This window comes from Zootoca vivipara, chromosome 9, assembly GCF_965207765.1.
Source record: "Zootoca vivipara chromosome 9, rZooViv2.hap1.1, whole genome shotgun sequence".
Taxonomy (NCBI): domain Eukaryota; kingdom Metazoa; phylum Chordata; class Lepidosauria; order Squamata; family Lacertidae; genus Zootoca; species Zootoca vivipara.
Window position 1 is genome coordinate 13,412,906 of NC_142592.1, and position 26,656 is coordinate 13,439,561.

The 26,656-nt window shown below is 41.7% G+C and overlaps 2 protein-coding genes across 6 annotated transcripts; both read left to right on the forward strand.

Annotated features, from left to right (window-relative positions):
- Positions 1–3,185: 3,185 nt before the first annotated feature.
- On the forward strand, positions 3,186–14,691 carry SELENOO (selenoprotein O). Its single transcript, XM_035126632.3, has 9 exons — positions 3,186–3,768; positions 5,620–5,823; positions 6,485–6,665; positions 7,032–7,162; positions 7,871–8,151; positions 8,343–8,493; positions 11,920–12,105; positions 12,509–12,665; positions 12,813–14,691. The coding sequence occupies exons 1-9, from the start codon at positions 3,221–3,223 to the stop codon at positions 13,008–13,010; spliced, it is 2,037 nt and encodes a 678-aa protein (XP_034982523.3). The 5' UTR covers positions 3,186–3,220; the 3' UTR covers positions 13,011–14,691.
- Positions 14,692–16,054: 1,363 nt separating this feature from the next.
- Positions 16,055–26,543, forward strand: LOC118090664 (angiopoietin-related protein 5-like). 5 transcript variants are annotated; one of them, XM_088676602.1, is made up of 7 exons: positions 16,055–16,380; positions 18,403–18,485; positions 19,488–19,512; positions 21,507–21,598; positions 22,332–22,464; positions 23,214–23,399; positions 25,456–26,543. In XM_088676602.1, the coding sequence occupies exons 2-7, from the start codon at positions 18,405–18,407 to the stop codon at positions 25,749–25,751; spliced, it is 813 nt and encodes a 270-aa protein (XP_088532728.1). In that variant the 5' UTR covers positions 16,055–16,380; positions 18,403–18,404; the 3' UTR covers positions 25,752–26,543. The 5 variants fall into 5 exon arrangements, with proteins under 5 accessions (XP_088532728.1, XP_034982532.1, XP_088532727.1 ...); XM_035126641.3 differs by having other exon boundaries at positions 16,055–16,195; XM_088676601.1 differs by having other exon boundaries at positions 16,055–16,181.
- Positions 26,544–26,656: the final 113 nt, after the last annotated feature.

Below are 26,656 nucleotides of genomic sequence, written 5' to 3' on the forward strand. Positions count from 1 at the left end.
ACTGGAGTATAGCAGACTCTTGTGAATATCTTTCAATATTCCCAAATAGTTCAGCACCGCCTCCTGGAAGTCTGGTGAATAAATTGTTTTCATACCTTCTCTTAACCACAAGCAGACAGGAGATTAGAAGACAAAGTACACTGGAAATTTCCATTCACCACACGCTCTCCTCCATCTTGGCTGATCCTTTCCATTGTCTTTAACTTCTCCACATATAAACCATATCATAAGTCCAAATGCTTTAACTTTAGCATAATCATGTAACAAATTATACTTTCAAAAACTCTTTATAAATTTTCCTTATCTTTTGACAGCTTTGACAGCTGTCAAAGCACTTTCCCCCTTAATAATCGTGCTGTTCCTCAAGGGGTCCCGGCTCCGGGGCTTGGGAAAGATTAGAAAGTCTTTCTTTCTCTTGGGTTGCAGAAACAAATAAATTTCCTTTCGGCTTTGGAATATTTAATGCGCCTCTTAATCTGCCATTAGGAAGAGATCGACTTCCGTTTTTTGGAATCTCTCCCTATTTTCCAAATTTTTATTTCAAAGTCCCGAATGGAGATTTCACTTACTTTATGGAAATCTTTATTTTTCTTAGAAGAATCCGCCGCTTGCCGGCTAAGGACTCAAAGCTTCGCTTCAAGGAGGTGAAGATGATTCCCAAAATGGCTCCCGCAACTCCACTCCGCTCGCTCTCGATCGCTCTACTGAGCTCTCGGGCAGCGGAGGAATCATGTCTGGAGCTGCAGCTGGGCAGCTATGCCACCAGGACACTCTTCCTGGTGTTTTTGCGGGGAGTCCGCTCGCCCTGCGGACTTCCCCCCCTCCTCCGCGATGCCAGGGACTTCGGAGCGCGAAGTCCCTGCGTCCTATTCCACCGGCGCGACGGACCGGAAGCCTATTTCAAACAATTTCAGTGTAATTCAGGGGTTGCCAAGTTTTTTGGGCTCGTGGGCACATTTTGAATTTTGAGCGTGCTGAGCATGCCCATCACAAAATAGCTGCGCTGTGGGGCATGGTATAACACAAAGTTAGAGAGGCACCTGCCTGCATCAACCTTATGCTTTACCATGAGAAGTCAGTGATGTGCTGCTGCTGCTGATCACAATTTTGATTTTACAGACACTGAGATGCTGTTGCCGTCCAATAGCAAAAGGGAGCATTCATCATGTACGAAATGGCCACATCATACTCATTTCACAGAAATTGCACAGAAGGATCTTGCACTTTGCACCATAATTCTAGGAAGGCTAGGAAGATGCTTTTTAAAAATGAAAATTTGGAGTCTGAGACACCTGCCCAGGGACACCAGTGAGAGCCTTTGTAGGTAATGGTTAACCAACTCCTAGGTTAATGTTATCAGACTAGAGGAAAACAAACCCTTCACTTTCTTAGGGGATGCCTTAACTAGTATGGCACCCCAGACAAAATATTGAAAATGTTCTTCTGCATTGAAACCTGAAGTTTTACAGGTTTGTCAACATTGTTTCCAAGTAAATGTGGGAACTGGTTTTGTTTAGATGCATCCAGTTATTGGCACAGCTGCCCATCTTCCTTTATACATGTTGGGTTTAGGTTCATCTATAGCCTACCTAGCCCTGCATGACTCGCAGATCAAAATGGATTCCATTGAAAAAAGCACTGCGTCATTTTAGTCATGATCACAGCAAGTCCCTCCTAATCATAACACTTGGGAGGCAAGACTTACACTGATTTCAGGCAACTACAGTACTGTAAACAAACACAATGCATATTTGAAGTCTGTCCTTGTGTTGAAATGGGGGTGAGGTTCTCTTGAGTAAACATGGGCTTCTGTGGACATTCCCTCCATAATTCATAACATGACAGCTGCACAACCCAAATTCTGGTTCTGTAAAAATGGAGGGTCTTGCTGTAGCTGGACCAGGCTGGTGTCCTCTTATCTACCAAAGTATCACCAAATCTAGTTAAGATTTGCTATTTTAATTCGGGTCCTGTCTCCTGTGAAAGAGAAGTAAATCCCATTCAATTTAAAGGGGTTTACTACCAAGTAAGTGGGAGCCCAACTGCAGCATTAGCTATGTTGGGTTTTTAAGCATTAAAACAAAAGGCATGAAAAGGCAATGCTACTGAAAGAGGTGTATTTTGTGCCATGTTTTTATTGGGGGGTGAGGGGTGGTGAGGCTGAAAATCATAAACTGCTCTCCCAAATTTAAGCTGCTGGAATGTGTGCAGAGGGCAACAAAGGTGATCAAGGGTCTGGAAACCAAGCCTTATGAAGAACAGTTGAAGGAGCTGGGTATGTTTAGCCTGGGAAGGAGGAGATATGATAGCCATTGTCAAGTATCTCAAGGACTGTCCCATGGAAGAGGGGGACAAGCTTGTTTTCTCCTGCTCTGGAGGGTAGGACTCCAACCAATGGCTTCAAGTTACAAGAAAGAAGATTCAGACTAAACTTTATGACAGCAAGAACTCTGCAACAGTGGAATGGGAGGTTGCGGACTCTCCTTCCTCTGAGGTTTTTAAGCAGAAGTTGGACGGCCATCTGTCATGGATGTCTGTAGTTGACCTCCTTTGTAACGTTTGACCGGTATTTTGAAATCTTTTAAGATAATGTTTTCGTTTTCTGTTATGTTGCTTTGACTGTATACTCTATATTGGACTTTCTTCAGATTGTTTTATTTATGCTTTCTTGATTTAATATTCTGTAAACCGCTTTGAGATTTTTCTTAAAAATATAAAGTGGAATAGAAATTTAAATAAATAAATGCTTCAGCTGAGATTTCTGCATTGCAGGGGGTTGGACTAGATGACCCTGGGGGTCCCTCCCAATTCTATGAAATCAAAATATACAGGAACTGGCAGAACTATCATAAACCAAACGATATTATGGATCGATATTAGCAGTGTGATTTCCCCTCTCCCCCTCCCCCCTTAGAAATACTTCTGTTCAAATAACGGTTCCCACGGTGCTGAGGCAGCTGCGCCTGCGCTATGGCGTCACTCCCAAGCGGAAGCGAAAGGCGGTTAATATCTCTCTCCCTCGTCCCATTGGCCAGGTCCTTGGAGCCCCCTCCCTGATTGGGTGCAAATCAGGAGGCTCGTGCCCAGGGGCGAGCTGGGATAGGCCAGAGAAAGGGTGGGCGGGACTCGGAAGAAGGTTATGGGAGGGACCGACGTTACGAGAGCTGCTCGGCAGCGCCCTCCCTGGCGGACGGTGGCCGAGAAGGCCGGAGAAAAGCGAATGGCAACGGCGCTGCTGCGTAGTAACAGCCGGCGCCTCAGTCGTTTGTTGCCGGTGCCTGTTTCTCGCCCTTTCGGCAGCATGGAGGCCGCGGCTGCTGCTGCTGCTTCTCCCCCAGGTCCGGCCGTCGAGGCTGGTCTGTGGCTCGGAGCGCTTCGTTTCGACAACCGGGCGCTGCGGGCCCTGCCTCTAGACCCGAGCGAGGAGAACGTGCCCCGGCCCGTGCCGGGCGCCTGCTTCTCGCGGGTGCGGCCTACCCCGGTGCGCGGCCCTCGCCTGGTGGCCTCGTCCGCGCCGGCGCTGGAGCTGTTGGGCTTGAGGGAGCCCCGCGCGGCCGACGAAGAAGCCGAGGCGGCGCTCTACTTCAGCGGGAACCGGCTGCCGCCCGGCGCGGAACCCGCCGCCCACTGCTACTGCGGCCACCAGTTCGGCAGCTTCGCCGGTCAGCTCGGCGACGGCGCGGCCGTCTACCTGGGCGAGGTGCTGAACCCGCGCGGCGAGCGCTGGGAGATCCAGCTCAAGGGCGCCGGTCTCACCCCTTTCTCCCGGTAAATCGCGAAGGCGCACGCCCACCGACCACCCTACACGCGTTGTTTTCGGGAGAGGGGCGTGGCAGAGACCGGCTCCCTTCGCTTACTCCAGGAAGGGCCGGATTTACGTATAAGCTAAACAAGCTATAGTTTAGGGCCCCACTCTGTTGGGGGTCGCCAACAAATTTAAAATGTATTTCACTATTAATATACTTATTCATAATTGTATTTCAGTTCAACGATTACTTTGATAAAATACATATTTTGGTATGTGCAAATGGCTTTAGATACCTGTTAGGTTATAGCATATATTCAACACAAAAAACGGTTTGTTGTTGACAAAGGACAGCTGGACATATAAAGGGCCCCATTACCTTCAGTAGCTTAGGGCCTTATCAGACCTAAATCCGAAGGCCATTGCGCACCATACAGTCTGCAGGCCTTTGTGTTGGGCAGTGTGATTAAAAAAAAAGTTTGGTTTAGTCTGGCTTGTTATTGGGTCGGGCCTGTTAATGTCCATGGGTGTGGGCAGGTGGGGGGGGTAGGACAGTCACCCCCCACTAAATTAAGTAAATAAATAAAAATATTCTAGTTTGGAATTGTCCAGGCTACTCCTAGAAGTGAGAGATTACAGGTTTTTGACAGGCTTTTCTGAGCACTTGGGGTCAAAAGAAAGTAATTTAAAACAAACTTGTTGAGAAGTTTAATTCCAGATCTGCTAGACACAGCCAGACAGGATGATGGCAGGGGGTGCCCTGCCCCACCTAACAAAAATGCTGGCTACCTGCCCCTCCTAATGTAAATCCTGTCTATGCTCATGTCACTGGCTCATGCCGCCTTTTGTTTTTTCCCTTCCTTGGCAACTTGAATAAAGGTTCAGATCCATATCTTGTCTTTATTAAAATCACAGAATTGTAGGAGTTGGAAGAGACCCCTAGGATCATCTGGTCCACCCCACTGCAATGCAGGAATCATTTGCACAACATGACCTTGAGATTAAGATTCTCATGTTCTACTAACTGAGCTGTTATTTAGCTATTGTCAAGGATGCATAGCATACCATGAATAACAAAGTATGAGCAGAATTCATGCCCCCGCTCCAGTTGCTAAAGGCTGGTTCATGTATATTACTTGATGTTGCATCATTTAGCAGCCTGCAGAAGAACATGTGAAAAGTTTCCCCTAAATAAACTTCAGTTAGTCTGCAACATACACACATTTAGCTTGTCCACATTGAGCTTTATGTGCTTTGCAAAAAAAATTGTTTAAAAAAGCGGGACAGGGTTTTGGAAAGACTGGCAATCTCTCTAGCCATTGCACCCAATGTGTTTTGGCTATACAGTATGTGATTTGGGCTTTAGGTGTGATCCCCTGAGGGCTTGCTTGAGCTCTCATAAAACATCTGTACAGTCTTGAGATGATAACATGATTTGGTACGTGCAGACACACTAAGGCAGGATTTCCTAAACTTGGATCTCCAGCTGTTTCGGGACTATAATTCCCTTCATCCCTGATCACTCATTAGGGATGATGGGAGTTGTAGTCCAAAAACAGCTGGAGATCAGGTTTGGGAAACCCTGCGTTCAGGCTATAATCTTATACACACTTCACTGAGAGTACCATAAGTCATTGGGACTTTTGAGTAGACATGTCTAGAATTGAGCAATAAAGTGAGCAGAAGTAGTTTACTCCCTGCTTCATTTTTTACTACAGAGCAAGTATACTTCTTTCTTCTGAAATAAAATGCTGTTTAAAGACCTAATTGATACTGAATGAATTTGACCCTTCTCTGTAAATTATGCTTTTAAAATATTTTGGAGATTATTATTTTTTAAAACTTATTCTAGTATCTTATTAATTTAATTTCAGACAAGCAGATGGTCGTAAAGTTCTGCGATCAAGCATAAGAGAATTCCTGTGCAGCGAAGCAATGTTTCACCTAGGAATACCTACAACCAGAGCTGGAACATGTGTAACATCTGATTCAGAAGTTATTCGGGACATTTTTTATGATGGAAATCCAAAAAAAGAAAGGTGCACAATTGTCCTGAGAATAGCACCCACATTTATTAGGTAAATATCCTGCTTTGGGTTTTATATTAAAACAGGTATTATATACAGTTTGGATGGGTTCTAGTCTAATGTGTTCTAGTCTAATATATGGTAGACATTTCAGGTACCTGTGACTTTTGCCTACTAAAATTGTAAATATTTATTGCTAACATTTGGCGCTGAAGACTAAAATATTGGCCTTTGACAAGTGATTGGCACCCAATACTGAGTTGCAATTGCAGCCCTAATATTATGTAAAAAAAATTAAGAAGTAGTTCTCCAAATGCTTGTTTGGGGCAGAGGTGAGCTCCATATCTTATAGAATTGTAGAAATAAATTGGAAGGGATCCAAAGTCTAGTCCAGCCCCCTGCAATGGCAAGTCCATCCTTGAAACACAATTCAGTCACCTGTCTCTAATAACCAAGAAAGCTTTCAAGGTTTCAAAATACTTATAAAGCACATCTTTCAGAATTGGGGCTTACCAGTTAAATATTCTGTTTCTCTGGTAAAACTATACCATAGCATTTCCTGTTGCTGCAGTACATGGAGCTAAATGGCAATTTATTTACTTTTTGTTATTTAAAATATATATAAATAAACTATACATGGGGGGGGGACCCTCAATGAAATATATTTATTTCCTGGTGATGTAGCTCAATAATTGACAATCCTTTTATTTAGGTTTGGATCATTTGAAATTTTTAAAGCTACTGATGAATATACAGGACGTAAAGGCCCCAGTGTTGACAGAAATGATATTCGAATACAAATGCTTGATTATGTAATCAGCACTTTCTACCCAGAGATTCTACAAGCACACTCAGACAATAATGTCCAGAGGAATGCTGCTTTCTTTCGGGAGGTAATAATTCTTATTATTTTTTATAAAAAATATGTTTGCATTCCACTCCTTGGAATGCTATTCTTTTCCAAATTACATGGTCTGAAGTGAGCTGATTTTTCACCCTTTGATACTCATTGACATCCTGTTAACATAGACAAGACAATTTTCATTCACACAGGGTTAGCAAATATTAGTCTTTTATTCTCCATAGGAACTCTTAAGCCTTAAGGATATGTGGAGAATGGCATACATGGATGGAAAATGTTCAACACACATTTGCAACTGCCTATTTTTTAAAAATATTACTCTATTTTATATGCAGTGTGTATGCAAGCATAAAGTTCATAGATGAAAAGAGACTGAAAATCGGGTTGTATATTTAAGGTAACAAGGCGGACAGCAAGGATGGTTGCCGAATGGCAGTGTGTTGGATTTTGTCATGGTGTGCTCAATACGGATAATATGAGTATAGTTGGACTTACAATTGACTATGGACCCTTTGGATTTATGGACAGGTCAGTGTATCTCAGTAACTTCAAAACAGATTTGTTTTATTGACTGGATCAAATGGCACCAGGATCTATTTTTATTGCTTTCATTTTTGAAAAAAATATTTCTAGTGAACTGTGGAAGAAATTTAAATGTATGGTAATATGTTTTCAGATGAACTGGCAAAACCCTTGTACTCAGTCATATTTGTTAGTGTTAATGGAATTAATCCAGGATAATTTTGCTGTATATTGCAGCAGCAGTGTGATCAATCTTGTTAGATCTATAGGCGTTGAAGGTTTATATTGGTTACCTTGTAGTTTATCCCTGTTCAGCAATTTACTAAGTAACTTGAGTAAGATTAAACTAGGGAAGAAGGAAGCAAAGTATTTGTTTGACATGGTGATACACAATAATTCTTAAAGATGTAGAGTTGTATCCAATTGGTGTGCACTGACAGAAGGCTGTTTGATCTAGCAAAGCCTCCCACCAGCAAAATGGGGATTGAGGCACTTTTCAGCAATTTCCTGTCCCCCTGAGGCTTCCCTCAACCCCCTCCCCCCAAAAAAAGAACTGCTCTAGCTGGCTGAGGGGGAACCCTTTGGGAAATGCTGTGGGAGACTACAAGGGGAGGAGGAAACAGTCTGCATTGTATTTGTACACTATCTAGTTACTGCAATATTACTATTCATTCATATGAACTAAATATTAAACCAAATACTACTGTTTTGCAGATACGATCCTGAACATATTTGCAATGGATCTGATAACGCAGGGCGCTATGCTTATAATAAGCAACCAGAAATTTGTAAGTGGAACCTAGGCAAGCTTGCTGAAGCCTTAGTCCCAGAACTTCCATTGGAAATCAGTATGTCCATCCTGGAAGAAGAATATGAAGCAGAATTTGAGAGGCATTATTTGCAAACAATGAGAAAAAAGCTAGGATTAATTCAGCTCCAGTTGGATGATGATAATAAATTGGTTTCTGATTTATTGGAAACTATGCGGGTCACAGGTTAGTGTGCATTGTATATTAATATTTAAATTAACAAAGTATAATTCATTTGATGTTCTGCATAAAATAATTCAAATCATATACATTAATACTCTGAAATTAATGACATAATGCCAGTACATGATAAAAAAATAGTTTGAACTGAATTATATAAACAGCTGACTAAAGTTCCCATTAAATCTGTTTCATAGGTGCAGATTTTACAAATACTTTCCGCTTGCTGAGTAATTTCCCAGCAGATTCTGATCCTTTAAAACTGGAAGAGTTCTTAGATAAGATTACAAAGCAGTGTGCATCCTTAGAAGAACTGAAAGTTGCATACAAGCCTCAAATGGACCCCAGGTATACTGAGCTGTGATATTGTGCTAAGTTCCTGTGTGTTTTAGGATTAGAGGAAATAATAGACTGACAGGTTATATATTTGACAGGTTGCATGTGGACAGTAACAGATTTATATTTTTTTGTTTTCTACAAGTTTCTGGTTCCAGATTAATGTGGTAGTTCTAATCTGGAAAACTGGAGATTTGTATTTCAACTTCTGGATACGATACATTTCTTAGTTAAGTGACAGGCTTGCTTTTAATATGTTTTGGGTATGTTGAGTTCTATGCCATAGTGTACTTCAGTCTAAAAAAAACAACAGGATGAAAGAATGCTTTTGAGAATCAGACTGCAGGCAATTAAATGCTGGAAATTGATTGTATTTGTTGGGTATCGGCCAGTAAAGCAAGATGAGCGCCACAACCCCAGAGTCGTCTGCGACCGGACCTAAGGGTCAGGGGTACCTTTACCTTTAATTCATATACAGGCAAGGTATTTCACTGTTTTCTAAGAACGATATCATGACATTGGTATTATGAGGAGTTCCAATAGTGCATGGTGATTTACTGTTTATATTAAAGGTAAAGGTAAAGGACCCCTGACAGTTAAGTCCAGTCGCAGATGACTCTGGGGTTGCGGCGCTCATCTCACTTTACTGGCCGAGGGAGCCGGTGTTTGTCCGCAGACAGTTTTTCCAGGTCATGTGGCCAGCATGACTAAGCCGCTTCTGGCAAAACCAGAGCAGCACACTGAAACGCCTTTTACCTTCCCGCCGGAGCGGTACCTATTTATCTACTTGCACTTTTTGGCGTGCTTTCGAACTGCTAGGTTGGCAGGAGCTGGGACCAAGCAACGGGAGCTCACCCCATTGCATGGATTTGAACTGCTGACCTTCTGATTGGCAAGCCCTAGGCTCAGTGGTTTAGACCACAGCACCACCCGCGTTTACATAGTGGAGGGCAATTCTGGTGGTGTCATCTTCATGCATTTCCATGAGTTTCTCCAATTTTTTTTTCCAAATAGGCTGACTCAACATAGAGAAGCCATCAATTCCTAAACAATTAAGTCACAGTTGTAATCTGACAAAACCTGCTTTATTAGCTGCATTTTTTAATGTATTTATATTTTGCCAGTAATGAGAGAGATGTTTTTCACCACTCTTCAGAAAAGTGAAGATTTTTTCATTTTTTAATTCATTATATTTGTATACTGCTTTTCTACCCCCCCAAAATGGTGATCAAAGCGGCTTCCAACAAAGAAACAAGGGTGCATTTCAAACAAACACTACAAATACGATTTCATAAGAACATAGCAAAATAATATAATATGGCAACAATTTCATCAGAATATAGCAAAACAAAAACATAACATACAAAAATAACACATTTCAGTACTATGTATATAACACAAGATTATATAAACAACATAACAGCAGCATCCAGTAACAAAAGGGAGCTTCACAGTTTCACCTTAGTCCTAGAAACCCCCTCTCATGATGTTTGCTCTGCCTAGAGACCCCCTTACATGATGTTGCTCTCCTACAGCAGCTCTCCTCCTCCTCCTTATAAGGCTTCCAAGGCCAAAGGGTGTGGTAGCTGGAAACAGCCTTCCCATGAAGCACTCCAATGGCACTCTGTACATGTTGTTGTTCAGTCTGATATTTATGCATCTAGCAAGTCTCCAAAGGTTGCCACTGCTTCATTGTTGCTTCTGAGTTGCATTGTATTGGTGCCTGTCCACCATTAATTAAGGTTGCGTTAGTGCCAAGTAGAAATAAGGGACAATCAACATTTCAAATTGGTGTGTCTGGTATTAGGCTTTGTGTCCTGAATTCTGTTCATTTTTACTAGGACAATGGTGTGTTGCATCATTGAGTTCCACCTGTTACCCAGTTAAGAATGTTACTGTCCTTTTAACTGCATACAGTGATCTGAATGTCAAGGCATTGTTTGCCATTGTGTCACAAAACCCGATGCTATTGTTGTTCGTTCTTTTTGCAAAGTCTTGTTTTGACAAAGTCCTTTAATGGCTGTTGTCTTAAAATCTTAGTACGCAGAAGTGAGTTCAGAAAAACTAACATGACTAAAAGCTTGTTTCCATTCATCCTGCGGAGTAGTTGGAGTGAAATCAGAGACTCTATGCTGTAGGTTCCACCTTCTCATAGTTAGTTGTAGTGATGCCAGTGATACTTGCTGTTTTGCCAACAGCATTTCAACCATATTTGACTGTCAGGATCCAATTTACACTGAGACTTCTTGACAAGAAAATTACCCTTTCTGAAGTCCTCTTTAATTTCATCCAGTACCTGGCAAATGTCACAGGTGTATGGTTCTCCAGCATGCATAAGTAATATGATAAAATAATAAGTAATAATAAATGATGCATAAGTAATATGATAAAAAGAAGGGTGACGTTGCTTGGAAAAAATTGAGACGTTAAGTCCCTCCTTGTGCTTGTTCATATTATGCCCATCATAACAGAAAAAATAAAAAGGTATTGTCCATTATGAAAGAATGTATTGTCCTTTAGGTCTGGATCACTACAGTAGCTAGATATGAGATTAAACTGTCCACATCACCACATGCAATTATTTTAGCCTTTAATCTGTGTTGTCTTTTAATTTAAAAATGCAGTAAAAGGACTACATACAAATTCAATACAGCAGACAATACAACACAAAGCAATACACAGTGTAACTTTTAGTCTTTAATCGTCAAGTTAAATGAAGTTCCACAACTAGAACATTACTGTCAACATATTTTGGAATGTGTACGGTACTTGTTCACCCTCACACCTCTGGCATACCATTTGCCTAATACCAGCTGTTTTGCAGAACTAATACCAACATACCACTTGGTTACTTACAAGCATCAATATGCCTAAAGACTTGGGTGTATTGACCCAATACCTTTCACAAGGTTTTTGTCATACATAGTCCACCCAGCCAAGCTGTCGATAAGTCTTAGTATTTGAGAGCAGCTCACTCATTATTAAATTTGCTCTGCAGTGAGAACCATATAAACTAGCCATCAAAAATAGCATGAGCTGAAAGTTAAAGGATAATATGTGGGGGGGTTCATGTTTTTTAAAAAACATTTTCTATTGCTTTCTATTACTTAGCTTTTAATTGATTTCCAACATTGTGCTCTTTGTTGACTGCTTTACTGTTTCATTCTTAGTGGAAACATGCTGCTCTTGTGCATGTTTAGCGATTTCAGGCTGTAAAGACAGAAATACACCCTGACATTCAACAGAGTTGTGCAGCTGAAATGTATGACAAAACATGTCTGCAAATTTCTTTCAAAATTCCCCTTAGAAGTCAAATATTTTGTCTGTAACCTTATAATTCATAATTTAGGAATTGTATGTTTTAAAGCATAACTAACACACAACTCACAGTAATTAATTTCTGATAGTCTTCCATTTTCCTCCTTCCCTTTTTTCTAGACAGCTTTCAATGATGCTGATGTTAGCCCAGTCTAACCCACAACTTTTTGCCTTAATTGGGACAAAATCTAACATAAATAAAGAACTGGAACGCATAGAGCAATTTTCTAAGCTACAGCAGTTAACAGCATCAGAACTGGTTAGTAGAAATAAAGGACACTGGAAAGATTGGCTTCAGAACTACAGGTGAGACTAATGGTTATGTACTATGAAATGCAAATATACTTTGATAAGTGCTATTAATACATATGTGCGTACCGTAAATGTTTGTTGTAAAGGATTTAGCTGTGAGTGCATGGAAGCAACCTAAGGCTTTCATACTGCAGCATTTGTTATCAGAATATATTCCAAATAAGATCTTTAAAATTGTCTTCTTGAAATGACTTGTTTGTATTGGCTGCATAGCATACAATGCTCAAATATAACTTAGCATTGTGCTCTGGATGTCTTATCAGAGTGCCTTTTAGACCTGTCCTCTTAAATGATTCTTCGTTGTATGTTCCTGAGTCTCACGATTGTGACAGAAGTGGTGTGTTTGTTAGTTTGTTTAAAACTCACCCATTATGCGAAGCTTTCTGTGTTCTTTCAGAGTTCGGCTAGAAAAAGAAATGGAGCAGTTTGGCAATTCTGATAACTGGAGTGCTGAGCATGTGGAAATTATGAACTCAAATAACCCAAAATATATATTGAGAAATTACATTGCTCAAAATGCTATAGAAGCAGCAGAAAATGGAGACTTTATGGAGGTAAGTGGTATTGCTAAATGTTGGAAAATAAATATTGAGAGGTATTCATCTGATATGGAATCCCCAAACTTTGGCTTCCCCTGGGGACAAAAATAATAAAAATACAGTTGAGGTTTGGCAGTAATAATTGTGTTCCTTCTTTTCCAGGTAAGGAAAGTTTTGAGGCTCCTAGAAAAGCCATATGAAGAAGACTTGGAATGCTACAATGAGGCAACTGAGGATCCTGAAGTAGAAGAAGTGGGGGCTGCAGCTGCTGAGTGCAGTTCAGCATCCAGGAGAAGAGTTCCCTATAGCAGTAAACCTCCACTCTGGGCTTCAGAGCTCTGTGTTACATGATCTTCCTAACTGCCTTGTTTGTGTTTTCCACAAAGGGATATTGATCTTCCCGAGTGGAGAGTGCAGCAAGGTGTATAGAAGTGCTATTAAGTCTCAAACAGATGGGTCGGATGTCTTCACAGTCTCACTTGAGCCATATTCATTTTACAACTTGTGACCATCACAACTGTCCACGCACACTGCTGAAAGACAGACCAAAGTTTTATCTTTTATTCATCGCAAAGTGCAGTTATATTTTTTCCGCACTGATCTGTGAACATCCAAGTGTAATCTGTGTTTGTGACGACAAAAATAGCAATCCAGATGCTGGAATTATTTTTGTCTGAAAATGAACTAATAGTACTTCCTGGCAATATATTTGTAACTTTTTTTTTATTATGCAGGGATATAATGCAGGTTTAAGCTCATCATTGCTTATTCTAAGCTACGTTTCATTTAATTGCGTAGTTCATTTATTGTGAACCTTTGTGTTTAAATCAGGTTTTTAGAGAAATTATTTTTGGGTCGTAGGGAAAAGATGATGGTGTATATTTAAAAAAATGGAACGAAGAAGAAAACTAGTTTCAGTGTAAATGATTTACATATAGTGGCTTGATTTCAGTTAGGGTCATAACCATACTAAAGCATATGGTTCAAGACTCTATTCTGGGTCTGTGTGTGGAGCTTGATTTACTGGATCAGGAATAGTTAATGCAATCCCACAAAAAGAAGCTCCATGCTAACAGCACCAATTGTTGGAATAGTGGGGGGGGGGACTCCCCTCTGCCTCCTGTAGGTGTTCAGCATTGACAGTAGGGCACATGGGTCAACAGGTTTATTTTTGCCAACATGTATAATATATAAATCGCTTTGTATTTGAACAATGCCTTCAAAGGATGTATGCTTTCACTCTTGCGTCTCAGATAACCTATTTATTTCCTATGTAAACAACTTTGCTACCTCATGGAAAGTCTTCTGTTCTCGCGCTTTTTGCCTTTTGTGCCAATTGAGTTATCTTTTAACTTTAGCTTATTTCAGCTTCAGCGAAACAGCTGCATGAAAACATGGCTGTTCTTCAGAGGTGTGTTAAAAGAGGTGTTGCTCCAATACATCCTGATGGCTGTGGCTGTAGTCCCAAGGACTGTTCTTTATAGTCACTATCCCTTTAAAATCAGTAGGAATGTACTGGAGTGTCAACGCACCTCTGAGAGATTGTGATCTTTCTGCCTTATAATGCAAACGTAGACTAGCAGTTGGAAAATAAAAATGCGTTGATGTGAGTTATTGACAAATGGCGGGCGCAGTAATTTTTGCAAACAACTGCTAAACTTTTCTTGTTTTTTATTTAGAGCCCTGTACACACAAATGAATTAATAGGGCTATTATTAATTGGTCTTGCTGTTAGCAGATCTTAACTGCGGCTTCTGAGGATCTTATGTAGAGTTTTAAATTAAAAAACAGTGCTCAGGTCAGCTGTTGTGAATGGAATACCTCTTGCCCACAATCAAAATTATTTACTTTTCATGCAGTTTTAGCAATAAAAACACGCCACATGAATGTTTTTATGATACTTTTAAGTATTGCACTCTATACCTTTTGAATGATGTTGTGGACATTTCCTCATTCTGCAAATAATAGCAAAAATCTGAAATCTATTATCCTGAGCTGTGTTCATTGAAAATAAATTATTTTGACCATGCTTATATTAAAAGTTTGTGCCGTGTTATTTTTAGACTAATTAAGAAATCCGAGAAATGATTAAAATGTTCACTACTCGCAGGTACAGTCATACCTCTGTTTAAGTACGCTTCAGTTTGAGTACTTTCAGTTTAAGTACTCCGCGGACCCATCTGGAATGGATTAATCCACTTTCCATTACTTTCAATGGGAAAGTTTGCTTCAGGTTAAGTACGCTTCAGGTTAAGTACGGACTTCCGGAACCTATTGAGTACTTAAACCAAGGTACCACTGTACCACTGTCCATTGTCGTGATATTTCTGAGAAATCCAATGTTGAAGTTTCTGGATCTTTGTTAATTACTTATTTACTGTATTTCACCCCACTTTTCAGAGGATTGTCTCCCAAAAAAGGTTTGTGTCGTTTTTTTAAAGAGAGAAAGATAGGCCCTGACAATCAGGCTTACAATGACATGCAGGAAAAAGGAGAGCAGATGGGAAGCGAGCATTTCTATAGGTGGTGAGTTATGAATGGGTGTTTATATGCAGTTGGGGTCAAGATAAAGACCCACAGAGGTGTTTAAAATCATATAATTAGAAAATCATTGTTTAATGTATGGATTGGGTATAAAGATTTGTTGGAAAGGAAAACACCCTGGTGGATTTCACCATTGGAAGCGAAGGCTCTTAAGAAGTTAAATGTGGAAGTTAGTATTAAATATGGAAACTTGGTTTTTTTTCCAATTAGCCATGTTTCCTTTCGTTGTAGCCATATATTGCCATAAATACATTGTGTGTGAAGAGCAATCCTTGCATTTTGGGTCTCCTTTGCACACATCTGAACCATACCTAGGGGCTGCTTGTCTCAGAAAGAGATCTATTGTCATCTACTAGGGGGAAATAACAGGGATTTGTGGAACTACCTGGAAGACTGTTTGAATCCAGATTTAGGCACTTAGTAGACCCATTGAAACCAATGGGATTGAAGTTAGTTGTAACTATTCAGCTCTATTAATTCCAGCACGTTTACTCTAAGCTTGACTAAGTTTGGGTCCAAGTTTAATGATTTACTTAAGGCATTTGTTTTTGTACAGATATGTTGCTAGGCTAAACTGGAAGGTCTATACAGATGCTTTGGAAGAGAGGTAGAGGTTGTAAACAATGAGATTAGCGGAAACCAGAAAAAGTACACCCTGCGACAATTACATTAAATGTAATTGTCACAGTCTGTACTTTTTGTGTTTACCTATAACCTCACTTTTTGTGTTTGCCTATAACCTCAATTCCTTCTCTGCTCCTCCCCCCTGCTGCCCACCCCAGCCAATTTGCCTGCTAATTTAGGATAATGCATCTGCTGAAATGGGCTCTGGTCCACCAAAGCTTATGCCATAATACATTTGTTAGTCTTTAAGTTGCTGTTAGACATTCTGTTGAGTTTGTAGCAGCAAAGTAACACAGCCTCCCCCTTCTGGAAATCCTACTGGAAAGGTGATCGAGTGTCCTTGGGCCTGGACCCGAGACAAAGGTTTCACTAACAAGGTTGTGTGTGTGTTACTGGGGGGGGGGATTGTTCAAAAATCTTGTTCTAATGTGAATCTGGAGGGATTTTGTGCATAGTGGAGAGTATTTGCTGTCTGTCGTTTTTCCTGCTTAATAACCATTCTTAGTCTTAGCATCGGGGAGAAGGAACTTCATTGCACCATCCTGTACATACCTACTCTGAAGTAAGTCCCATTGTGTTCAGTCTAGTTTACTTCCAGGTAAGGGGGAAGTGGGTTACATGTTTGCAGAGAAATACATGATCTCTTATTTCCTCCTCTCTCCATTTAGTTCTTGATGCAGTGTAACTTGCATTGCCTTTGCCAAATCGGTGACCAGACAGGCATACACAGACACTCATTTCTCACACCAGTAAATTTATAACTGTAAAATGCTAAACTGTTATAAGAGCAGTCATGACTGTTTTTTGCCTCTCTTGTTGCTGGATGATCTATGACCAGTCTTACATTTCAGACAGAGACAAAATGAGGTTAACGCTTCTGTGTGATCCTAGATGTGATAATTGCAGCATCCCTCTGATTGTTTTTATAAACGTGTAATTCTTGTAATTAATGGAGATGTCCTGCCCCTCTTTATTCACTTGCCATTAATGTCCCCTAGTGACTCTCCTTCTGTTTCCTTGACAGAATTCTTCCTTGTGGGTATAGTATTGTGAATCTGGGTAAAGGTAAAGGTAAAGGGACCCCTGACCATTAGGTCCAGTCGTGACCGACTCTGGGGTTGCGCGCTCATCTCGCATTATTGGCCGAGGGAGCCGGCGTATAGCTTCCAGGTCATGTGGCCAGCATGACAAAGCCACTTCTGGCAAACCAGAGCAGCACATGGAAACGCCGTTTACCTTCCCGATGTAGCGGTTTCCTATTTATCTACTTGCATTTTGACGTGCTTTCAAACTGCTAGGTTGGCAGGAGCTGGGACCAAGCAACGGGAGCTCGCCCCGTCACAGGGATTCGAACCGCCGACCTTCTGATCAGCAAGCCCTAGGCTCAGTGGTTTAACCACAGCGCCACCTGGGTCCGTTTGTGAATCTGGGGTTTTACCATAAAACAAGGGCTAATTTAAATGTGATGTGGGAGTTTGTGAGCAGCATTTACCACATTTAAAATGTACCGTCAGGCCCTGGACTGACTGCCCTCCATGCTCACTGCTGAATTCCCCTGAATTGGAAGGATTGTAAGAGAGCTTCCTATTGTACCTGAGCTTTGCTTGAGCAGCAAGGTCTCCGGCTTGCTCCTTAACCCCACTTCCAGGTTTATCCTCTGCCTCTAACATCAGTCTAGGCTTGCTCCTTGACTCTTGCAACCTAGCTTCCCCTACAATTATGACTTCTCCTTGGTCCTGACTGGCTTGCTGGTCTCATGGCTCCTGGTTCCTACCGGTAGCTGTTGGCTTGCCCTAGACACAACCTGGCACTGGGAAGGGGAAATTAAAGCTCCCCCCAATATTGTCTCCCCCAGATTAAAATTGTATATGTTTGCCAAAAGGAGCAAGACATTCAGGTACCCATATTTTGATAACCAGGTTTCCTCCGACAACTGTCAACCTTGTTCTTGGGGAACGGCCATAGTAAATTCACCAAAAGCTACCATAGAGATATATGTTGGGATATTTGTACACCGAACTGCTCAAAGCAGTGAGGAATGCTGTGGATTGTGTGTCTGACTTTACCCGTGGGAAAGGAAGTATCTGTACCTTTGTACCATGTGGTGTTTTTCACTGTACTTTACTTTCGCTTCTGGCTCTCGATGTGACTGGAAGCAAGATGCACAGCTCTGAGTTTCTGAGCTGGGTAGCAGAGAATGGAATTTGTATATAGCCCACGATAAAGTAGTTATAGATCTACTTTGTGGCTCTTTATTACCTGTGTGTGTTGTTCTTCACGGAGGAGAACAATCGCATATTTCCCTGCCACTGGTCTGCACGAATCCGCAGCCAGGAATGCGCACAGGGCAATGCTTCAGCTCTGGGGCGGTCCCACGCTGGCCCCAGGCAGGCATTTGCTAGCAATATCAACATTTTCAAAAGTAGTGGGTCCATGGCTTGGTTTTTGAAAAACAAGGGGCCTGCAGTACTTAGCTAACTGGGAACCACAAGTATGTGCTGTAGTGATTCTATGGTTTCTAAAATATAAGCTGAACTTTGCTATGGAAAGCAATAGCTATACTGTATTTTTATTTTTATTTTAGTTATGAGAATGAACCTGTGTTTCCAGATCAAGAGCATTGCAGGGTTTTTATTAATTCTGGATTTTCAGCAAGCTGGGACAAAGGTAGTAAACAAATATATTGCCACTTTCATTTGAAGCCCAAGGGCAGGGAATTTTTTTGTCCATTTGAGGGTCACGTTGTTGTGGGGGACCTGGGACTGGAGCCAGATGCAAAAGCAGGTAGAGCAAAGCACATGGCTCTTAGCCATGTAAGCAAGAGGCATTACCATGGCTCAGGGACAAATTCCAGCAAGGTGGAGGCACTTGAGGAGGGTATGGAGCAGGCCTGGGGAGGGGAGCGGGCTGGGAAGAGGAGGTGTGGCTTAGGGAAGGTGAGATAGAGTGGGATAGAGAGGCCTGGAGGACCACAGCTGACCCCTGATCCAGAGATTTCCCACCCCAGGTTGAAGCAGAAAAGCCAAATATTGATGCTTTACTTTGACTGGGACTCCCTTTTACTGTCTGGCTGTGATGCCTCTGGCAGTATGGAAACAGCAGAGAATGGATGAGAGGAAATGTGGCAGAAGGAGTTTATTCTGAATGCCAGTCTTTGCTAAAGAAGACTGCCTCACAAGTCGCCTAACTGGAGAAGAAGTAACTTCCTTTCATCTGGGAATACAGTACCCCTTTTAAAAACTCAGTTTGCTGGCTGTCCTCCAGGTGAAACTACTAGAGCAACAATTCCTAGCCTGATCCCCTCCAGATGTTGGGCTACAGCTTCCATTGGCTGTGCTGCTGAAAATTGGAGTCCAACATCACCTGGAGGTCCACAGATTGGGGAAGGCTGAGCTGAGAGAGAGGAGAGCAGTCCTGTTGCAAAAAGGTGCAAGGGAGTTGCAGATTTCCACCTTTCTCCAAAATGAAAAACAGAACTGGTGTGAGGTCTGCTTATCTCAAATATAAACTTTTGTACAGCAGTGGCGGTTTTTGGGGAGAGGTGGGTTGTTTTTGCATGAAGACACAGGAATGGTTTTTAACTTTGTACGTAAGTAAAGTTAGAAAATTTCGTTTTTACAACTGTAGTGTTTCCAGCGGTGTAATATAAACATAATTTGATCTCTGCAGGCACAACCACGGCGGGTAGTTCAAGGTAGGTGGTTTTTTGTTGTTCATATTTGAATGATCATTAACCTTATTTTCATACAACGTGCGGGGACATCCCAGTTTGATAAGCATGTGACTGGGGCCTTGATTCACAATAGCTTCTTAAAAAGGAACTAAATTGAGAGGCATATAATTGTTTGTAGAGTTGGGAAGGGACCCCAGGGGTTGTAGCTCAACCTCTGCAATGCAGAGCCTCTTTGCTTCCTGTAACCAGTTATAAGAGGAAGCAAAGTGGTGCAAACACAGGCGAGGTTGGTCACTGCGAAAAACGGGGCAAGATGTGACATGGTGGGGGGCGGGATTGTTTGTTTTTTAATTAAGTGTTACATAGTGTTTTGGTGGTTCTGATGGCCTTCGCAAGTGTTGCTGGCTAGAGATCTTATTCCTCGCATTGATGTACACTTCAGACAGAAAAGCGGCTGACAGCAGAGATAATAAGGAAGGAAAAGAGCTGGAGAATGACTTCTTATTCTTCTCTGCATGTACTGCTGCAGATGAGTGCCATTTCATTAACAGCACTTAATGCAAGCTATTCCTATGTGCTGCATCACTCTGAAATTAAGTACAGTACCGCTGTTTGATCCTTCAAGGACCGGGGAGGAAACACACCCTGACACAGCCTGTGTGAAGGACAAAATATGGCCAGTTCACAAAATTCCTGGCTCAGGTTTTTGCTTAAATGTTGTCAGCCTTAAGAGAACAAGATGGATTATTTGGGCCTGTGATCTCATCCTAGCTAGATAAAACAAAATTAAAAAATCCTTCCAGTAGCACCTTAGGGACCAACTAAGTTTGTCTGACACTTCTGTTTCAAGTGTATCTGAAGAAGTGTGCATGCACACGAAAGCTCATACCTATGACAAACTTAGTTGGTCCCTAAGGTGCTACTGGAAGGATTTTTTTATTTTGTTTTGACTGCGTCAGACCAACACGGCTTCCTACCTGTAACTAGCTAGATAAAGTTATAGCTGAAAAACCAGGAGCAAAAGGAGGCTACGAAACTGGTCTCTCACACTTTAAACTTTATTTGGGTGTTCATTGGTAAGCCTATGGAGGAAGAATTGGGCCCACACATGCCATCTCAGCCTCCGGTGTCTCCATCTCTGCCAGCTTCATCCCCAAACTTTGCAGCTTTAATGGGAAGGTCTGGCAGGAGATTCTGCACACATTTGGCTGAATATATTTCTAACTGAGAAACCTACGCTATCAGGGAGGAGTCTTTGGAAGTTCAGATGAATGCATAAATTCCCAAGTTTCTGAAACAAATCATGCTTGGCTCATAATATCCCATATGCATACCAGAATAGGTAATTATATATTTGGATGCAATTAGTAATTACTTTTTGCCATTTGCTTCACCCCGCTTCCCTCAAGCACAGCTAGGGATGGGGAATAATTTATCTTCAGTTCACATATAAAGGTGAACCACACTTTATAAAACGATAGAGGAACTGAAACACATCCAGCCTTTGAAAATTGCACTCTGTGAATTTTGCAGTGCCTAGTAATTTGTGCAAAAATGCATACGCTAAGGTTCAGTGTGCATAAAAGCATGTATTAGCAAAATAGCATTGCAATTATAGGTTATATTTGGAAAAATGGATTGACTATGGTAAACTGTATGCATTAGGCAAAACAGCATATCGGCGTGTATATTAGGGAAAATTCACACTTCAACATTGATGCATTTTCATGAGGATTTTTTAAAAAGAAATTTTGTTAGTTGGTATAAAAAGGAACTGAACTCGAGACAGGAAGAATGAGAAACCCAGAGAAACTGAAACTGGCAGATTTGCATGTCCCTAAGCCCAGCCACCCGCTTCCCTTGACTCTCATCAGGTACCACTGACCTTGCCCTTATTCCATCAGGTTCCACCTTATTATCAACCGGCTCCTGCCCTTAATTCCAGGGCTCCATTTTGCTGTTCACATTCTGAGCAGCAGGAGTCTCATCAACCTTACTCATTCTTTCCATTACAGGGCCTGATTGCACAGCAATATTTGCTGCCAATGCATCTCTCTCCAGCGGAACTTACTGGATCAAACCAAAGCATTTTCATAAGCCTTTTGAGGTAAGGTATGGTTCTACAATTACATTCTGAGCCACAGGTTCCATTTTTGATGAAGTGTTATTGAGAGCACCTGTTTTTACAAATGCCTTGTCTTCTGAACACCTGCATGATCTGGAGGTCTGGGCCTGTATACTCATGGCACACAGATCTACCTCTTACTTCCATAATCTGATCCTGGAGAGGCATTGGAAACTTGAACTAATATCCGGAATTGGTCTTGGCGGGGGGGGGGGGGGGAGAAGAACTTAATTCAGTCAATCGAGAGAGCTGGGAGGTGATGTACAACCTGCCTCCAAACTTCCTCTGAAAGGTCAAGTGTGCAGCTTAGGTGTACATCTGGAGCCACCATTGTCCTTGAATATTCAAGTTGTGTTTGTGGCCATATTTTATATGTTTCATCTGGTTTGCCAGGTCTGGCCATACCTCGTGAAGGCAATTTTGATTTGTACCCTAATTGCATCCAAGTTGGTTAAAATGTTCTCTCCATAGGGTTGTCTTAAAGACATATTTGAAACTCCAGTTGGTTCAAAATATAGTCATAAGATTGTTGGTTAGTGCAGCATGGCTGAATCGTATTACACCGACCCAACACCAGGTTTACTGGTTACCTGTTGGTTTCTGGCTTCAAATTAAAGTGCTGATATTAACCTGAAGTCCTAAGCAGCCGCAGGTTACCTTAAGGTGTTTAGGATCCTATAATTCAGATTGGTTACCTACTAACGTAAATTTCTAGGTATTCTGTGAAAGAAGATACGACGGTGGATGGACTGTTATCCAGCGACGCGATGGAAAAGGGGTATATGGTGGACCTGAGAACTTTCTGAGGTGGATGTCTGAATATGAAAAAGGATTTGGGCATGTTGATTGTAAGTAAATTATTCCCCTCAACTAAAATCTTTCCCTCGATCTGTGGACTTACCTTTAGACATCATACTATGTGCACAAATGGATCTTATTGATTAACTTCAACAGCCAACCTACATGTGCAGCCTTTCTCAAGGGTCTCAGGCAGGTCTTTTGCCCCGTCCCATTTTGCCACCTGATTATTTTCAAGAGGTGGCAAGGATTGAACCTGGGACCTTCCACATTCAAAAGCCTCTGCTATGATCCTTTCCCATGTACACAGAAGTAGAAAGTAAAGGTAAAGATAACCCTGACCATTAGGTCCAGTCGCGGACGACTCTGGGGTTGCGGCACTCATCTCGCTCTATAGGCTGAGGGAGCCAGTGTTTGTCCGCAGACAGCTTCCGGGTCATGTGGCCAACATGACTAAGCCACTTCTGGTGAACCAGAGCAGCGCACAGAAACGCTGTTTACCTTCCCGCTGGAGCGGTACCTATTTATCTACCTGGACTTTAACGTGCTTTCGAACTCCTAGGTGGGCAGGAGCTGGAAACGAACAATGGGAGCTCACCCCGTCGTGGGGATTCGAACCGCCGACCTTCTGATCGGCAAGCCCTAGGCTCTGTGGTTTAGACCACTGCGCCACCCGCGTCCCTAAGTAGGAAACTGAAAGCTGTTGTGGCTCTCAAAACTGCAGGTGTTTATTTCCTTGCATTCAAGATTATGTACAGTTGGCGATGGATACATGAAAACACAACTTTATATTTTCCAGTTGAACATTGGCTAGGGCTTGTCTACATTCATGCTCTGACCCACCAGAGAGACAAAAAATGTGAGCTCCGAGTGGACCTGAGAAACTGCAAAGGGAAGAAGGGCTATGCTGTATACAAGACCTTTGAAATTGGCAACGAAGATAAAAAATACCGCCTTTCTTTGGGGGAATACAGTGGGAATGTGGGTAAGAAATTCAGTGATGTGTGCAATGACCCCCATGTTTATCAGTTTAGCATCCCTCAAAATCAGGTCCAGATCCAAGTAAGCTAGAAAACAAAGACATCATTGGTGGGTTGCACCCCTAGAATAAAATTCTGATTTTCCTGAAGCAGCTTCTCAGGCAGGATTAACCTTCCAGAGCCATTGTAGCCACTTGGAGTCACTCTCGCCTGGTAACAATGCATTCATGGTTTTAAATAAATACAGCTGCCTGTAGGTGTGTAGTGTCTGGATATAACCATAATTTTAGCATTAAGTCTAAAGACGTATCGGTACATTTTGCAATTGAAAATAATTTTAATACAAAGGAAAGGAAAGGGGAAATGCACACACAACTCATATATGGTCCTTACCCAACTGCACTTTCAAAATCAATTTTGATTCAGGGGATACTAATGGGAGATATAATTTTTGCTGATTCCCCCTCCCCCTAACACCCTCTAGAAAAACAGCTTACGTGATCTGGGGAACCCCCTCCCCAGGACACAGTGGCAAATGGAGAGGGTCTGCAGGGCAAAAAGGGAAATCCCTCTGAAAATCAAATCAAAGAGTGTGGGGATACAGTATCATGAAGGTGACTGTTCCAGTCACTTCCATTTAGATGCTGCACAGGTTCTGGCAGTTGATAAGGGACATCTTGCCACTTCTACGCCTTCAGTTCATGTGTGGGAAGCTTTTGGTCCTTTAAATGTTGCTTCCCTACATTTCTCATCAACCTTTAATAACCATGCTTGCTCGACCAAATGAGCCTTGTAGTTCAGTAACTTCTGGAGGACTGAAAGTTCTCCACATTTGCTTCAGCCCATACTCTTGTTGTTTTCTTCAGATAACCAAACAATACGAATTTAGGGCTGCGTTGAAGCAAATACCTGGTAATTTGATTCATACTATAGTTTGCAAGGGCATTTTAGTTACCATGAGGCAGTTTCAGAGCCAAGTGGAGAATGCCAGCTGCTCTACAACACCTAATTGCAACGTGGTTAAGATTGTTAATAATAATAATAATAATAATAATAATAAATTTATACCCCACCCCCTCCCCAGTAAAATTACAATAACACATAAAAAAGGAAAACAATTAATTAAAATACAGATTAAAATACAATATTAAAATTTAAAATGCAGCCTCATTTTAAGTAGTCCATAAATCCAAACCGTGAGGGAGGGAAACACAGGGGTCAGAATGAATCCAACCCAAAGGCCAGGCGGAACAGCTCTGTCTTGCAGGCCTTGCGGAAAGATGACAAATCCCACAAGGCCCTGGTCTCCTGGGAAAGAGCGTTCCACCAAGTTGGGGCCAATACTGAAAAGGCCCTGGCTCTAGTTGAGGCCAATCTAGCCACCTTATGGCTCGGGGTCTCCAGAATATTGTTGTTTGTGGACCTTAAGGTCCTCTGCAGGGCGGTCCCGTAGGTACGAGGATCCCAAGCCGCATAGGGCTTTAAAGGTCAAAACCAGCACCTTAAAAAGGTGTGTTAACTTATCAAGTTCAATACAGTTTGTGAAAGCTCCAAGAACAGCCTGCTGTTTTTTTTAAAAAAACGTGTGTGTTTGTTTTGGTGTGTTGTAATGTTGACATCCCCAGAGTTATGGCAGTTAGAATTATTTTATTTTACCAAAAAGATAAAAAGCAGTACTGTGGAAAAAGCTTGAAGAAACACAAATTATACCAGTACAATAAAAAAAATTCCTTCAGTAGCACCTTAAAGACCAACTAAGTTTTTATTTTGGTATGAGCTTTCGTGTGCATGCACACTTCTTCAGATACACTGAAATAGGCGTCCCCAGGCGCTTATGTAGAGAAGGGGTGGGGAGGGAAGGGGGTATCACTCAGAAGGGTGGTGGAAGTGGGTGATTGACTGACTGATAGCTGTTGATGACCGAAAACGACTGCAAATGGTTTTGCATGAAAAAGCAAGAGTTTACCAGTAAGCCAATAAGAATTTGCCTCTCTTTGCCCCAAATGCCCTGATGCAGGCAATTAACGAGACTAAAATTTAGGGTTTTTTTTCTTGGTTTAGGAGATGCATTCAGAGGCCGTGAACCCTCTGAGAGTCAAGATGGCCATTTCTTCAGTGCAGTTGATAGTGACAATGACGACTGTGGCCCATGTTTTAAGGGCGATGAGGCATTCAACAGCTGCGCTGGCGAGCTCTACGGTTCTGGGTGGTGGTTCAGTAACTGCGGCATGGCGGATCTCAACGGGATGTGGCATCCCAAACACAGCTGTAGAGGTTGGGTATCTGGCGTGTACTGGAAAACATGGAGTAATACTGATTCACTGCTATTTAGTGAACTCAAGATAAAATGTACTTAGCTGTAACAATGTCAGACTCTCCAGCCTGAGGTGGCTTGAGAGTTCATTTCCCTTTCTGCAGCAATTTTAGTACAAAACCATCCCTGTGTTACTATGAATGTCAACTGCTTAATAGCAAATCTGACTGATCTAAGAAATGAAGTTTCTGCTAATTGTTGAAGTCTTTCTAGTTTTTCAGTAGACATAATCCCCTTCCCCTCCCTTTTTGCCGAAACCATTTTCAGTAAAAAGGAACATATATTTTAGTGCAGTCATAATCCTAGGCGTACTTCTACTGTTCCCTGTAGAACAAATTAGCTAGGAACCCACCCATATTTCCATCAAACCCCAGCGCAGAGAAGAGAGGGGATGAAAAGGAGGGAAGTAAAATTAAAGGCCTTGCTTAGTAACAGGCAAGACAGTAGTGGTGTTTTATTGCTGTTGCTTGATATCTGCTCAGCTTTGTATGCTTTGCCTAGCTGAATGGAGGCTGCAAAATCCTTGCCTACTGCTCTAGACAGAAAAAAGTGTGTTGCTACCAAAGCTGGGAGACTTTAGAATTTGGGTTTTACAACTAAATAGGCTGGAGGAATTTAGGAGACAATGTCATTAACTCTAATTGCTGTTGTCAATGCAATGATTAGTGCATTCCATTAAACCATGAATTGGTTTATGCAATGCAATTTCTATCACAGTCCTTAGTTGCTTTATTTCCATCAATTTTCAGAATATGCAATTTGCTTTTTTTTCCAGATTTCGTAAAGCCGTTAAGCTTTGTACACCAATAAACCGATTGATTCATTCCAGTTATAACCTTGAGTCTGTGGCCATCACTAGTTGTGCTTTACTTCCTGTTCCACTGGGTTGCCACTCTTATTCTCAATCTGCTTCCTGAGAGTGATGTTAGTAATACACACTGCTGACAA